Source organism: Rana temporaria, chromosome 5 (assembly GCF_905171775.1).
Source record: "Rana temporaria chromosome 5, aRanTem1.1, whole genome shotgun sequence".
Classification (NCBI taxonomy): domain Eukaryota; kingdom Metazoa; phylum Chordata; class Amphibia; order Anura; family Ranidae; genus Rana; species Rana temporaria.
In genome coordinates this window covers 267101223-267114936 of record NC_053493.1, presented here as the reverse complement: position 1 = coordinate 267114936, position 13714 = coordinate 267101223, and the positions used below count along the sequence as shown (strand labels likewise).

The 13714-nt window shown below is 42.1% G+C and overlaps 1 protein-coding gene across 1 annotated transcript in view; it reads right to left on the bottom strand.

Annotated features, from left to right (window-relative positions):
- The window catches only part of SCGN (secretagogin, EF-hand calcium binding protein), a 107465-nt gene that overhangs the window by 69274 nt on the left and 24477 nt on the right, over nucleotides 1-13714 (bottom strand). The window contains exons 3-4 of the mRNA XM_040353825.1: nucleotides 8601-8693; nucleotides 1198-1287 (exon numbers count right to left, since the gene is read on the bottom strand). Coding sequence (XP_040209759.1) covers nucleotides 1198-1287; nucleotides 8601-8693 — 183 coding nt within the window. The remainder of the gene's footprint in view (nucleotides 1-1197; nucleotides 1288-8600; nucleotides 8694-13714) is intronic.

The following is a 13714-nucleotide window of genomic DNA, read 5'->3' as shown; positions in this document are numbered from 1 at the left end:
CAGCCACTCCAGCCAGTGTGTGAGTGTCACTCACTCACTACTCTACCTCCGCTCCACATGCCCAGCCCCAGCCCTAGACTAGGCCGCTCCCCCCCCCACTCACAGACACTGACCAGTTCCAATCCGATGCCGCTCCTCACCTGCGCAGGGCCACGGTCGGTGCACTGCTGGCACTCTCAGCTGGCTGACTATCCTATCCGGAACGGTGGTGGAGCGGAGCCTCTGCGGGGGAGATGTCGGCGGCTGTCGGCTGAGGTGAGGAGGTGAGCCAGACTCACTCCCTCGTGACACACTGCAGGCGGGCGGGAGACTCCAGGCGCGTGCATTCGCCAGCGCCACCCACGAGTCAGACGATCACGGAGACAGGCCAGCACTGGCCACATGACCCGGCCGCCGACGATGTGACCGAATCACAGGCCAGCTCAGGCCTGTGGCCACATCCCCCTGACAGAGTGACAGTGACATGTCACATGACCCCCTCTGAGTCAGAGTCTGCCCGGACTGCCCCCCCCCCCCCGCGCGCGCGCTCAATGTAATTTCGGTAACGCCGCCAAGTAATGGGAAAGGCGTTGCCGAGAGGGAAAGAGTAATCTGGTAGATTACTCGTTAGCCTCAAGAGGCCCATCATTAGGTAACAGCGTTTATTTAAACGCTGTTACTTACAACACTGCATATGCCATACATGATGAGCAGTGCAGGAACAATATAGCAGGAGGTGAGCATGGGCTGGAGAGAGTAGGATCAGCAGAGCTGGGGGCTACTACTAATTGGAGGTTCAGCAGAGCTGAGGGTTACTACTGAGCGGTGGATAAACAAGGCTGGGGGTACTACTGTGCGGGGCATCAGCAGAGCTGGGGGTACTACTGAGCAGGGGAGCTTCTGAACAAGGGTACTAATAATACAAATAATACAAATAATACTATTAATACAAATAGAAAATCAATGCACACTGGGCATTTTCTAAACTTCATTAAAGCTTCAAAAAAGGATCATCGAAACATCACCAAAGCATCACAGAAGCATAAAAAACACATAAAAAATCCATGTGCGTGAAAGTCGAAGCAAGTGTAAATAAACATTTTCTTTACTGAAAATCTACTAAACCTTTTACTTATGAATCCTTCAGTTCTGGTAAAAGCTCTTTTACATAAACCTGTATAACTAAATTATAAGTAGAGGCAACTTGGTCTCACTTACTCGCATAAATTCCACACTATTATCCAAAGGAGTTTCCCTGCGAAAAAGTAACAGAAAGTTTTCATCCTCTGGCAAAATCATATTTGCAAGCTGCAAGACAAAAACAGTATAAATGCTTTAGAACAATCTGGGAATAATCTATATAATCAAAATGTAGAAATCACATAAGGGTACAATGACATTTTAATACTATGCAAAAACTAACAGTAATCTATATAAAATATTATTTGCACTAAACTAGTAGTATCTTCGTTTAGATAGTCTATAAGTAAGTCAAAGCTAAAAATACACACAGATAAAATAATCATTGCATTAAATAACATTTTTTAAAAATTCTATCAATTTTTGGGCTGAATATTATTATTAACAGCAACTACTAATGTTATTATTATAACAAATCATTCCAAATATAGTATTGTATACCCAGTTTGAAATATAAGGCTGCATTTCTAGGTAATGTACTGTACATTGTCTTAGACCTTCCGACCCAGGTATATGGTGTCCTGAGAATTTGAAATATTTTCTGTGGCTTTAGTTAATGTTGCTTTGATGTCAGAAAAGGGGAATGTTGGTCCCCAAGAGTATTTCACATATTAAGTAAAGGTTCCTGAGTACGGCTTCTCTAAATGGTTGGGTGGCTATGGAACACACATGCTGTCTCTCTCTTGTCAAATCCAGAGCTAAAACTGTTCTGCATTACTTACCTTTTGACAGATCCATGATAATACCTATATGAGTTTTATACTGCTAAATCTGTCATTGGGTCAAACCGAAATAGCAGAACATTTGCTACAAATCTTGAAAGTGCAATGCATAAACAGGGGTACTTTTATATGTGTATTTCGAAAATATCTCAACATTTGGGACTTAATCATTACTTCTGCTGCCAATCTGTGAGCCCAATTATAGGGAACGTTTATTAATTCTGGCACACAGCAGGTTACTGCTAAGTATTGGTTGGTAGGCGGTAAAGGCTCATCTCAACCATCAGGTTTTTACTACCCTCCAAACTCATGTGTGAATGAGCCCGAAGGACTCGTTCACATAGGTACTCTGGTCGAGTAAATGAGTGGATTGCTCATGTGACTAGAGCCATCTGTTACTCGAATGCCTCTTACACACAACCAGTTTTCTCATCGGGAAAACTACCATGAGAGCTTTTGGCCGGGAAAACCGGCCGAGTGTATGCTCCATTGCAGTTTTCCTGATGAGAAAAGTGCAGAAAAAAAAAAAAAGAGATCCAGCTTTCTTGGCAGACTTTTTCCCATCGGGGAAACCGGTCGTGTGTATGCTTTCCCGAGGGAAAAAACCGTGCATGCTCAGAATCAAGTATGAGACGGGGCGCTCGTTCTGGTAAAACTAGCGTTCGTAATGGAGATAGCACATTCGTCACGCTGTAACGGACTGAAAACTACGAAGACTGAAAAGCGCAAATCGTCTCTCACCAAACTTTTACTAACACAAGGATCAGCAAAAACAGCCCAAAGGGTGGCGCCGTTTGAATGGAACTTCCCCTTTATAGTCCGATCGTACGTCACCGCGCTTTGGACGGGCGGTATTTGACCTAAAGGTGTGTATGCAAGGCAGGCTTGAGAGGAATCCCGCTGGGAAAAACTTCGTTTTTTTTCCTGAAAAGAAAAACTGTTGTGCGTATGAGGCATAAGGGGACCCAACAACTGCAGGTCCTAAACTGGGAGGTTTGCAGGCGTGGCCCTGAATGCACATTATCTGTGTTCAGAACTATACCATCTGTACCCATATGCCTGTCAAATTAGAACCTGTGACTGTGTTCGTACAGCTGCTGCGCCCCCATAGACAAACATAGGCTGCCTGCACACAGCTCTAGGTGGCCACATAAAAAAACTACTGATTCACACTGTACAGGCCACAGCACCCATGTGAATGAGCCCCAATACTTAATTCACACAGAGCTATAGAAGGACTTCTGTTGTGTTTGTGTCCCCTAATAATGATTTTTGTGTATTTGATATTTTTTTTTTGGGGGGGGGGGCTGTCAGGTAGGCTGTACAAGGCCCTGTGATTTCTAACAGAAGCTCTGGGTGCAGGAGTTGCAGATACACTGTTGCATATGCTCTGTGAAATCAAAGGCAGCTAAATTGCTTGATATATTTGTCTCATTATAGTTACAGAAGTGCTACAAATCCCTTTAGGTCTTCATGGACCACCTTAAAGTGCTAAAAAACACTATTACCTACAAATTATATAGTGTCGATGTTCTAATGACTTACATTGCGTTTGATTTACTAGAGGCAAATTTACTGTACACATTGCAAAGTGCAGTTGCACTCTGTAAGGGCAGTTTCTCCGGAGCTTAATAAATGAGGTAAAGCTTCACTTTGCAAAGAATACACAATCATGTGCAAGGAAAAAAGAAAGGGCTTCCGCTCATTTACTAAGCTCTGGAGCAACTGCTCTTACAGGGTGCAACCGCACTTTGCAAAGTGCACAGTCTATTTACCTTTAGTAAATCAACCCCAATGTTTTATGTGCGCCTTCTTTGTAAAGTTTGACATTGTAAACAATCCCCTTCTTAAAATCTTCCCTCCTTTGTTTCCTTATTAGGGCTCATGCAGCGAGGCATAAATATAGGTGTTGAGGGCATACAGCATAAAATACACCTGTATTTGCAGTACCCAGGATCCCCAGCTGGTGCATAATTCTGGCCATAGGAATGTATTGACAGAATATTTTTTCCATACTGTAGGTATATGCCTGTAAACACCAGGACATGTATGGGTGTAATTTCTCAAACGTGACTGTTGAACATTAGTGTGCCTGTATTGTTTTACAGAGGCCCTTGCAGCCACCTTTGCCTGTAGTCCCAAAAGGGTCATCATGTGATGTACTTAGTGTGCATTTCCTGACTGGACTTTATGGGAAGGTCTGCTAAGTGGACAGAGCCGACTATTTGGGCAGATTGATCCCCCACCAACACTGCATAATTCTGCCACTTCTCCACAGTGTATAGGAGCACTATACTGACCACCAATATAGGGCAATTTTTTTACTGACCACCAATGTAAGGGGCAATACACTGACCACCAATGTAAGAGGAGACTACACTGACTCTAATGCCGTGTACACACGATCGTGTGTGGGTCCCATCAGACTTTTTTTCCCATTGGTGTAAAAAAATAGAACATGTTTTAAGTTTTTACGATGAAAAAAAACCGATAGGAAATTCCGATCGTCTGTGTGGAATTGCATCGGATAAAAATCCTTGCATACTCAGAATCAAGTCGACGCATGCTCGGAAGCATTGAAATTAATTTTCCTCGGCTGGTCGTAATGTTTTACATCATCGGAAATCTGATCGTGTGTAGGCGGCATTAGTATAAGAGGAGACTACAATGACTACTAATGTAAGAGAACACTACACTAACTACCAATGTTAAAGGACAAAACACTGACCATCACTGTAAGAGGAGACTAAATTTACTACCAATGTAAGGGGGACTACCGTGACCACCAATGTAGGGGAGACCACCTTGACCAACAATATAAGAGGACACTGCAGTACACTGATCAGCACTGTGAGAGGAGACTACATTGACTACCAATGTAAGAGACCACTACACTGACCACAAATGTAATGCCGCGTACACACGATCGGTTTGTCTGATGAAAACGGTCTGAAGGACCGTTTTCATCAGACTAAACGATCGTGTGTGGGCCCCATTGTTTTTTTATCCATCGGTTAAAAAACTAGGAACTTGTTTTAAAATTATCTGATGGTTAACTAACCGATAGGAAAAAAACGATCGTCTGTAGGCACCATCGGCTAAAAATCCATGCATGCTCAGACTAAATTAGGGGACGGGAGCGCTCGTTCTGGTAAAACTAGCGCTCGTTATGGAGATAGCACATTCATCACGCTGTAACAGACAGAAAAGCATAAATCGTCTTTTACTAACACAAAATCAGCTAAAGCAGCCCCAAGGGTGGCGCCATTGGATTTGAACTTCCCCTTTATAGTGCTGTCGTACGTGACCGCGTTCTGACATGATCATTTTTTAACCGATGGTGTGTAGGCACGACTGATCATCAGTCAGCTTCATCGGATAACTGATGAAAAAATCCATCAGTCCGTTTTCGTCGGATGGACCGATCGTGTGTACAGGGCAGCCTTAGAATGTTTTGTGGTGTATAGGGCAGGGTTGGAGTTCAAAGCTCATGTATTTAATGGAGGCCAAAGGGTGGACATAATGGATGAAAACCCAAGGTAAAATGTATGTAAGATCGGAAGAACCATTTTCAAAAAGCAAATATATTGAGATTGTAGCAAAAGCTTTGCAAACATCAAGGGATAGCAGCACCGTCTCCACAGAACTGGAACGGGCAAGATGCAAGGCTCTTTTTATATTATCTCCTGCCTGCCTTGAAGGTTTGATGCTGACCTGATTCTTGTGAATACGTCAGCTCAAGAAATTATTTATTCTAGCAGCCAAGATCTTTGCAAGAATCTGTACATCAGTATTAAGAAACAGAATTCCAATGTAATTTGACTACATGTGCAGGTCTTTGGAGGTTTGGGAGGCATTACAATATTTGCCCTTGATGACTTTTCAGAGAATGAGCTGCCATGTATCGTGGAGGTAATGGCAGTGGTTAGATGGGCAACATGGGGTTGGAGCACTATCTTTAATTGCCTGTCAAATATCCAATTTGTGATGTCTGTGTAAGAATGAGGCCTCGTACACACGACCGAGGAACTCGACAAGGCAAATTTCTCCATTCCCGTCGAGGAAATAGAAAACTTGCTCTCTTTTTGTCTCGTCGAGTTTCTCGACAGTTTCCTCGACGAAAATGTACACGCGACCGGTTTCCTTGGCCAAAAAATATCTCCCAGCAAGTTTCTTGATGGATTCTGCCGAGGAAACCGGTCGTGTGTACGAGGCCTGAGATGCATAGCTCTGGCAGAGAGGGAAAGTTTCCTTGTTTGTATTTCTTTTTGGCATATTGATATTGTTTATTTACTTGCATGATTATCACTGAAATTATTTTATAATATAGGGGCAGGAGTGTTAATAAATCATCACTGGTGTCCAATAAACTAAGTAAGCCATTATTTGAGCCTCAAGGATTGCTTGCAAAATGTTGCCTTACTAAACTATTAACCCTACGGAATAGTGTGTATGTTATGAGCAATCTACTATAGGCAACAAAAATAACTTTTATAGATTCAGTTTGGCAGCAAGACCAAATCCAAACAATTCCAAATTTCCACAATAAATATTTTACCAGCTCATCCAAGCATAATATAATAAAACTAGCAGTAAGTTAAAGTTGTAAACATAATTTCACACTGATGCATTACATTTGTGAAAAAGATGGAATTGTGTTGTTAATATGTAGGTGAGGTGATTTTATTATTTTTAATGACAGTTTACTTATACTATAAATAGTCTTATGTTTTATGCATTTTTTAATATTACATATTTGAATATTTATTGAATGTTTTGATATTGACGTGGTGATGTGGTGAGCTCTGCTGAGAGATTTTAGCACCTGTTGTGAAAGCGGAGACTTTCAGGATTGACTGCTTAGCAACCAAGAACTGCAGGTTCAGAGCGTGAAAAGCCCATGCAGAAAGATCAATGGGTAGCCATTGCTACGCTTTCAGAGAAATCTCTCCATGCTGAGACAGAGAGTCTTCCGATGACAGATTCTGAGTGAGGAAGTTTACCTTGTACAATAAAAGGTGACTGCTTTGAAACTCCTATCAGGGTGTAGTAAATAAGACTCTGGGGTGGATCATGGGCTTGAAGGGGCAGAGTCAGCTCTAGGCTTTGTGAGAACTTAGGCGTAACTTAGACATGAGGCCCCACTCACGCCCGTAATGGGAAAAAATTAAAGCGATAAAAATGAACTGCATAAATTGCATATATTAAGAGCCTTAAAGTGCTGGTGTCAGTGCACTCTTTCTCAGCACTGGCATGAGCGTGTTTTCAGTGCTGGTGTCGGGGAACTTTTTCTCAGTGCCCCCCAGGGGAGATGAAGGGGGTCCCTGTCCCAAGGGGAGATGAAGGAGGTCCCTGTCCTCAGGGGGCAGAGCTCTAGATGGGGAGGACTCTGGGCTGAGCGGCGCTGCATGGGGAAGAATCGAGGGACACAGAGGACCCAGTGACCGGCCGAACACACAAGCAGGGAATGTGACACAGAGCAGCCAGTGCGGTAGAGGTGGGAGCTCTACTACTCACCCTTCCTCCAGCCACCCGGGTGCTGCTACTCCTACCCACCTCTAGCTCTTTAATTTGGCAAATTAGGTGGTCGCGAGGCCCCTGTGGGTGCGAGGCCTTAGGCGACCACCTCATTTGCCCAATTTAGAGAGCTGCCTCTGTGAAGGGGTGCCATTTTTTACCAACAGCCAGGGACCTAATTAGATTACAGCCTAATTACCACAAAAGTAGCAATTTGACAAGCACTTAACCTCAGAAAGTATTTACTATTATTCAACATAAGCTTACATTGTTGGCCAGTGTATCAGGTTGGTGGTGAGTGCCAATGCCTTCATAACATTGATGGTCAACACCCCAATTACATTGGCAGCGAATGTTAATACCCCCATTACATTGGAACTCAGTATTAATGTCTGCATTATGATGGAGGTAAGTGATAATGATTCTGTTTCTTGTGTTACACTGTTACATTGTGTTACAATTTTAATTGCCCCGTTACAGTGATGTCAATAAGAATTGAAGTGTAACTCTGTGCTTAGGCAAAAACGATATAAGAGAAAAGCAGCCAGCACAATAATCTGATATACAATATTCACAAAATTGCTAATACAAGTGCAGCACTAAGTTTCACCAAGAAAATGTAAACACTCAGTGCAAAAACTCAATTAAGTGATAAACGTGCTTAATAAAATTGATCAATACCCCCTCACATATCGGTGGTCACGGTAAAGAATGCTACCTCATTTATTAGTTGTCAGTAGGAAGACTGCCTCTCCTTTCATTGATGGTCAGTGTAACCTAGCCATTACATTGTCAGCCAGTGGGAATTTTCAATGCACTCCCTGATATATGTAATATCAAAAAATCAACAATGTAGAAATGTATCCAAGTCCCTTTTCATAGTTTCAGATGAAGTGGAACAGAGTTTGAGCGTACCAGGGTTTCAGCCACCACAGCACCATTTTTTTCATATATTTCTATGGAAACCCCAATAGGCAGGGGACATGATCGATCTCTTTGAGGGTCTTAAATTATTAAAGTCAACCTGTTGTGTAGGGACAGTTATCACTGACATTCAGTAAATACTAGTTGCCAGGCTGCTGTGCCTCCCCCATCAACTTCAACTTTAACACTTTACATGTCATTGTGCTTTTTAAAATATTCCATTATTTTATCAGTAAACACTAATTGCTGATTACATACCTCTTGTATTTGTAGGCGGCCATCTGAAGTCACATCATATGCAGACATGAATCGATCCTTCACTCGTTGGACTTTCTCTGCAGTAATTGCGTTCTAGATTTCAACACATAATTTGAAAGAATAAATAAGGTATTTAAATTGTGCCCGTATAACAGCTGTAGACAATGTCTATGAAGATTCTTATTTATTTAGGTCATAGTAAAGCTCGTAGTTGTTGATCACATTCACCTGGACTTGTTTTATAATCCAAGTGGCTTTCTCATTTCATATTATAAGATATCCAGTTAAATGTGACTACACACTATAGCTGAAGGAAATTAAATTCTGCATGTACTTCACGTGTAATCAATTGTTGGGTTATATACAAAATAAACCTACTATAGTTTTTATACCATCAAAATACATTAACTAGTGCGATCTACAAATTATTAATAACAAACATATGCACCGTTCTATGACATACAATAGAGCTGGCTCAATACAACCCGACACGTTTCGTCCACAAGGACATCATCCACCCCAGATGATGGCCTTGTGGACGAAACGCGTTGGTTTGCATTGAGCCAGCTCCATAACATTGCGCTACTGTATTTTGATATCTCTTGTGATCACATTTATTTTATGCTTGAATACGTCAGCATTGATGTAAGTGTTCTATATTTTTTAATAAACCAATTTACAATGGTTTTACACTATGTGGAGGTCCTTTTTTCTTCCATAAATGGTGGAGCCTATGATTAATTTTGGTGATAAGATGTTGGGATACACTGTGTAGCCTATCTCCAGTGATGGTCCTTTAGAGCTTGAACCTACTGTCCCATCTTCATGTGAGTCACATTTTATGGTAAGGGTATTTACTCACCCCCTGGGTGTCTGATGCACAAATCCTGGGTCACTCCTTTAGCAGACGATGGTCTATTTCCATTCTCACTGAACAGACTTCCATCTTCAGTCTTCCGTTTTTTTGAACTGTTTAGTGTGGATAGTGGTCAATTCCCACCCACATCCAATAGATCCACACTTTCAGCCTGCTTCTATTTTGAACTGTTTGAATATATAGTGGCTGTTTGCACTTGTTATATGTCGAATATTCACTAATGTTGTATGGTTGTTTCAGCACTTTGCACTATTTTATTGGTATGTGTCAATATTACCAGTCACATAGTTTATACCATTAACATGTACTTGTTTTGTACATTTACTTGTTTTGCATTTGTAATTGTATATATGCACACTCAATTTTGTTGGTTTTGCACTTGCAATATAGTTCATTAATGTAATGTACCCAATAACGACTTATTGTACATAAACTATAGACATATTCTATCAGGGCACCAATTCTGCCGAGTTCCATAGAACTGCGCGATCGCGCCTGTTTGCGCCACACACGTGCATGCGCGGTATAGGCGCGTGTGTGCGCGGTGTTGGTGTGCACGGACGCGCATGAGCTCGCTACTCTCCCGGCCAATCAGAGCCCTGAGCGGGCTATTTAAACCGCCCTCTTCCTCCTGTCTGGTTGCTGGCTTGTCACAGCGTTTGAGTGCATTCCTGCTGAGAATCTACTTCCTTGTTCCTGATTACCTGACCTTTGGCTTTGAACCCCGGATTGCTGCTTTCTCCTGCCCTTGACCTTTGGCTTTGAACCCCGGACTGCTGCTTTCGCCTGCCCTTGACCTTTGGCTTTGAACCTGGGGACTATCCTGCTCTCTATAACCCCCCGACCATGGCTTGCCTCACGGATTAATCTTCTGCCTGCTTCCTGTTCCAAGTTCCCGGACTTCCAGGACTATCCCGGTGTGCATCCCAGCTGCCTTCAGTGGACTGCTTCCTGATCAGCCCCTGTTCCACGCATCCAGCCTTCAGCTTCCTGGTGCTTCTTTCCCCCTGTTCTCACTCCAGGGGGTGGACCGCGCTGGGTCGCAAAGGGAGCCGCCCTCAGCATCTTGGCCTTGGTGAGTGTACTCTTATTAACCCGTGATATATTCACATTAAAGTTTCTTAAACTCATCTTCTTTCAGCTGTCAGTTTGTAAAAAATGTTGGTGCAACCTACATATGTGTAATGTACAGTAGTGATGTGCACACTACTTGGCTCAATGTTATCCCACTAGAGCAAGCGCACGAGAAACCTCCATAAATCAGGCCCCAAGGTTTCAAGTGCCTGGGGAGCCTCCACATAGATTTATTCTGGTACAGGGTATGCTAGGCAAAAATACTAAATTAAAAAATACTAATTTAACCATTGCAATGCAAGGGGAGCCCCACTGCAGAGGTAGCATTAAAGTAGAACTACAGGCAAAAGTTTTTTTTTTCATTCTGGAAAGAGCAAGAGAGGGTTAATCCTCTGTCATATTTTCTTTTACCATCTGTGTCCCCTTTGCGGAAATTTCCCTTCACTTCTTGTCCCATAGCCAAACAGAAAGTGAGGCGGAAATCCCTGAAAATTAAGGGAATTTCTTTGGGACCCCCAGTTCACCAGAACTAGTGTACCCCATCTCCTCTATTACTTTTCTGGGGACAACCCAAAATATGGGATTTTCTTTTCCTTTCACTTTTAATGATAACAGTAAACAGGACAAATTGAAAGGGTGAATCTCCCTAATGGGGACACAGATAGAAATAATAACTGACAGGTGTTGTAATCCCTCTGAACTCTATCCAAAACTAAAAAATTGGTGGCTTGGGAAAACTTCTTGCTATGAAACATCAGCATTTAGGTTTTTTTGCTCCTACTTGCAAACTCATGCATAGTAATTTAGAGGAATTACTGTCAACCTTGATGTGATGAAAGCTGCTATTCTCTTTTTTGACTAGCACATCTAGGACCAGTTGTGATTAGGCTTTTGCAGGAATTTGAATACTTAGCTTTAAAATATTGTAGTTGTGCCAGTAAAATTATGAAATATGCCCCTTACTTAGCTTTACCTGCTTTGTATGAGCCTGACATTTCCGTTTGAGTGTCAGCTGCCTGAACTTTATATGCTGTCTCCTAACTGTTGAGAATGTGTTAGGCCTCGGCAAAAACCAGCAAGAAACCTGCTGGGAGATATTTTTTTGCCGAGGAAACCGGTCGTGTGTACATTTTCGTTGAGGAAACTGTCGAGAAACTCGACGAGCCAAAAAGAGAACAAGTTCTCTATTTCCTCGACGGGAATGGAGAAACTTGCCTTGTCGAGTTCCTCGACAGCCTGACAAGAAACTCGACGAGGAAAACGATGTGTTTTGCCCGTCGAGTTCCTCGGTCGTGTATACGAGGCTTCAGTATAATCAAGAGGAAAATCAACAATAATGTAAAAAAAACTTCAGGGCTCTGCTGTTTAACACAGTTAAACCTTCTCAAGACCTGGGAGATATTATAATAAGTCAGGCATTCGACAGGTAACAAAGGACCTCTGAATTCTGACTCTTAGGCTGAAATGTCTAGCCTAGGAATTAGCTGTTGATGAGGTACCATCACTGCTGTCAGTGTCACTGTGAGAGTCAATTTATGCATGTGTGCCTCCCATTCAAATTTTTATGCCCTCTCGATATTTGTCCCTGAGCTACTTATTAACTATATCGAAAATAAAATAATAAATATGTTTTTGCCTTAATATCTACCTTAAATCACTTTGCTAATTGCATATGGTAACTTATTTGTAGCCTAAATACTGAAATTTGCACTTAAAACTGTAATTTTGTATCTGGTAGGTTGGCAACACTGCGTTTGAGCTTTTTTTAGTTTTACTTCATAGCTTCCTAATTCCTGTTCCCACCCCCAGATCCTCAGACCTCTATGTAAATCTGCAGCACATACATATTTTACACTCACGACACCATGGGAGAGAGGGTTAGGTTTACAGATGCTACATCACACATCATCTGCACAGGAAAAAGAACCCTCCAAGTGAAACTCCACTTTTGTTGAGAAAAAAACATTCCCTTCAGGGTGATCTTTGTACATTGCAAGGAGTATAACAAACTTTGTTGCAGATTCCTACTTTTTGTTATTCTGAAGTAATCCATGTGTGTTTGTCTGTGCCTCTGTCCTGAGTGGGTCTAATGGGAGTGGTTTAATAATTAACGGTCAGTTGTTGCAGCAGCAGGACACTAATGAGGAAATCTGCTGGGCCTGCATTCCTTTAGCCGGGTTCCTATTGAGAGTATCTTTCCAAAAATGACATTTCTGTTGCAGGGGATGCCTGAAATCTGACTTGTATCTTAGCGCAGATTTCTGGGAAAATTGGTGAGCCAATCACACAAGCAGGAAATTATGTTTGGCTGGAAAAGGATATAAATATTCATAACCCAAGCCCCTTGTGTGATCTATACCATTGGTCACCAAACTTTCTAGACAAAGGGCCAATTTACTGTCCTGCAGTCCTTCAGAAGGGCCAGACTGTGGCCATTGTTTGTTTCAGTGGGAGTAATTGTGACCCATTGTGTGTGTCATTGAGAAAAATTGTCCCTCATCATTTATGTCATTGGGCAACATCGTTTATGTAATTGGGAGGAATTGTGCCCCCCTTGTTGGTGTCAGTGGGTGGAATTGTGCCCCATCGTTGGTGTCATTGGGATCAAATGTGCCCCATTCATTGGAGTTAGTGGGGATTTGGAGACCACTGATCTATACTGCCAGAGGTAACAGTGCCACCTAGAAGGGAGAACTGTCAGCTAGGCTGTGCTTAGGTAAAACTGAACAAGACACAGACTATATAATGGCATTGGCTGACTGCAGACTAAATTTAAAGAATTACTCTGCATATGGCAGGGTGGCTAAGCATGTATTTCCTTACAAAAACAAACAAGATAAAAAAAATATGTCTGTATCTGCTCCTGTACATTAAATGTTTTCTTACTATTTAACCACTTAATACCCGGACCTTTAGGCAGATAAAGGACCCGGCCAGTTTGTGCGATTCGGCACTGCATCGCTTTAACTGACAATTGCGCGATCGTGCAACGTGGCTCCCAAACAAAATTGGCGTCCTTTTTTTTCCCACAAATAGAGCTTTCTTTTGGTGGTATTTGATCACCTCTGCGGTTTTTATTTTTTGCGCTATAAACAAAAATAGAGCGACAATTTTGAAAAAAATGCTATATTTTTTACTTTTTGCTGTAATAAATATCCCCCAA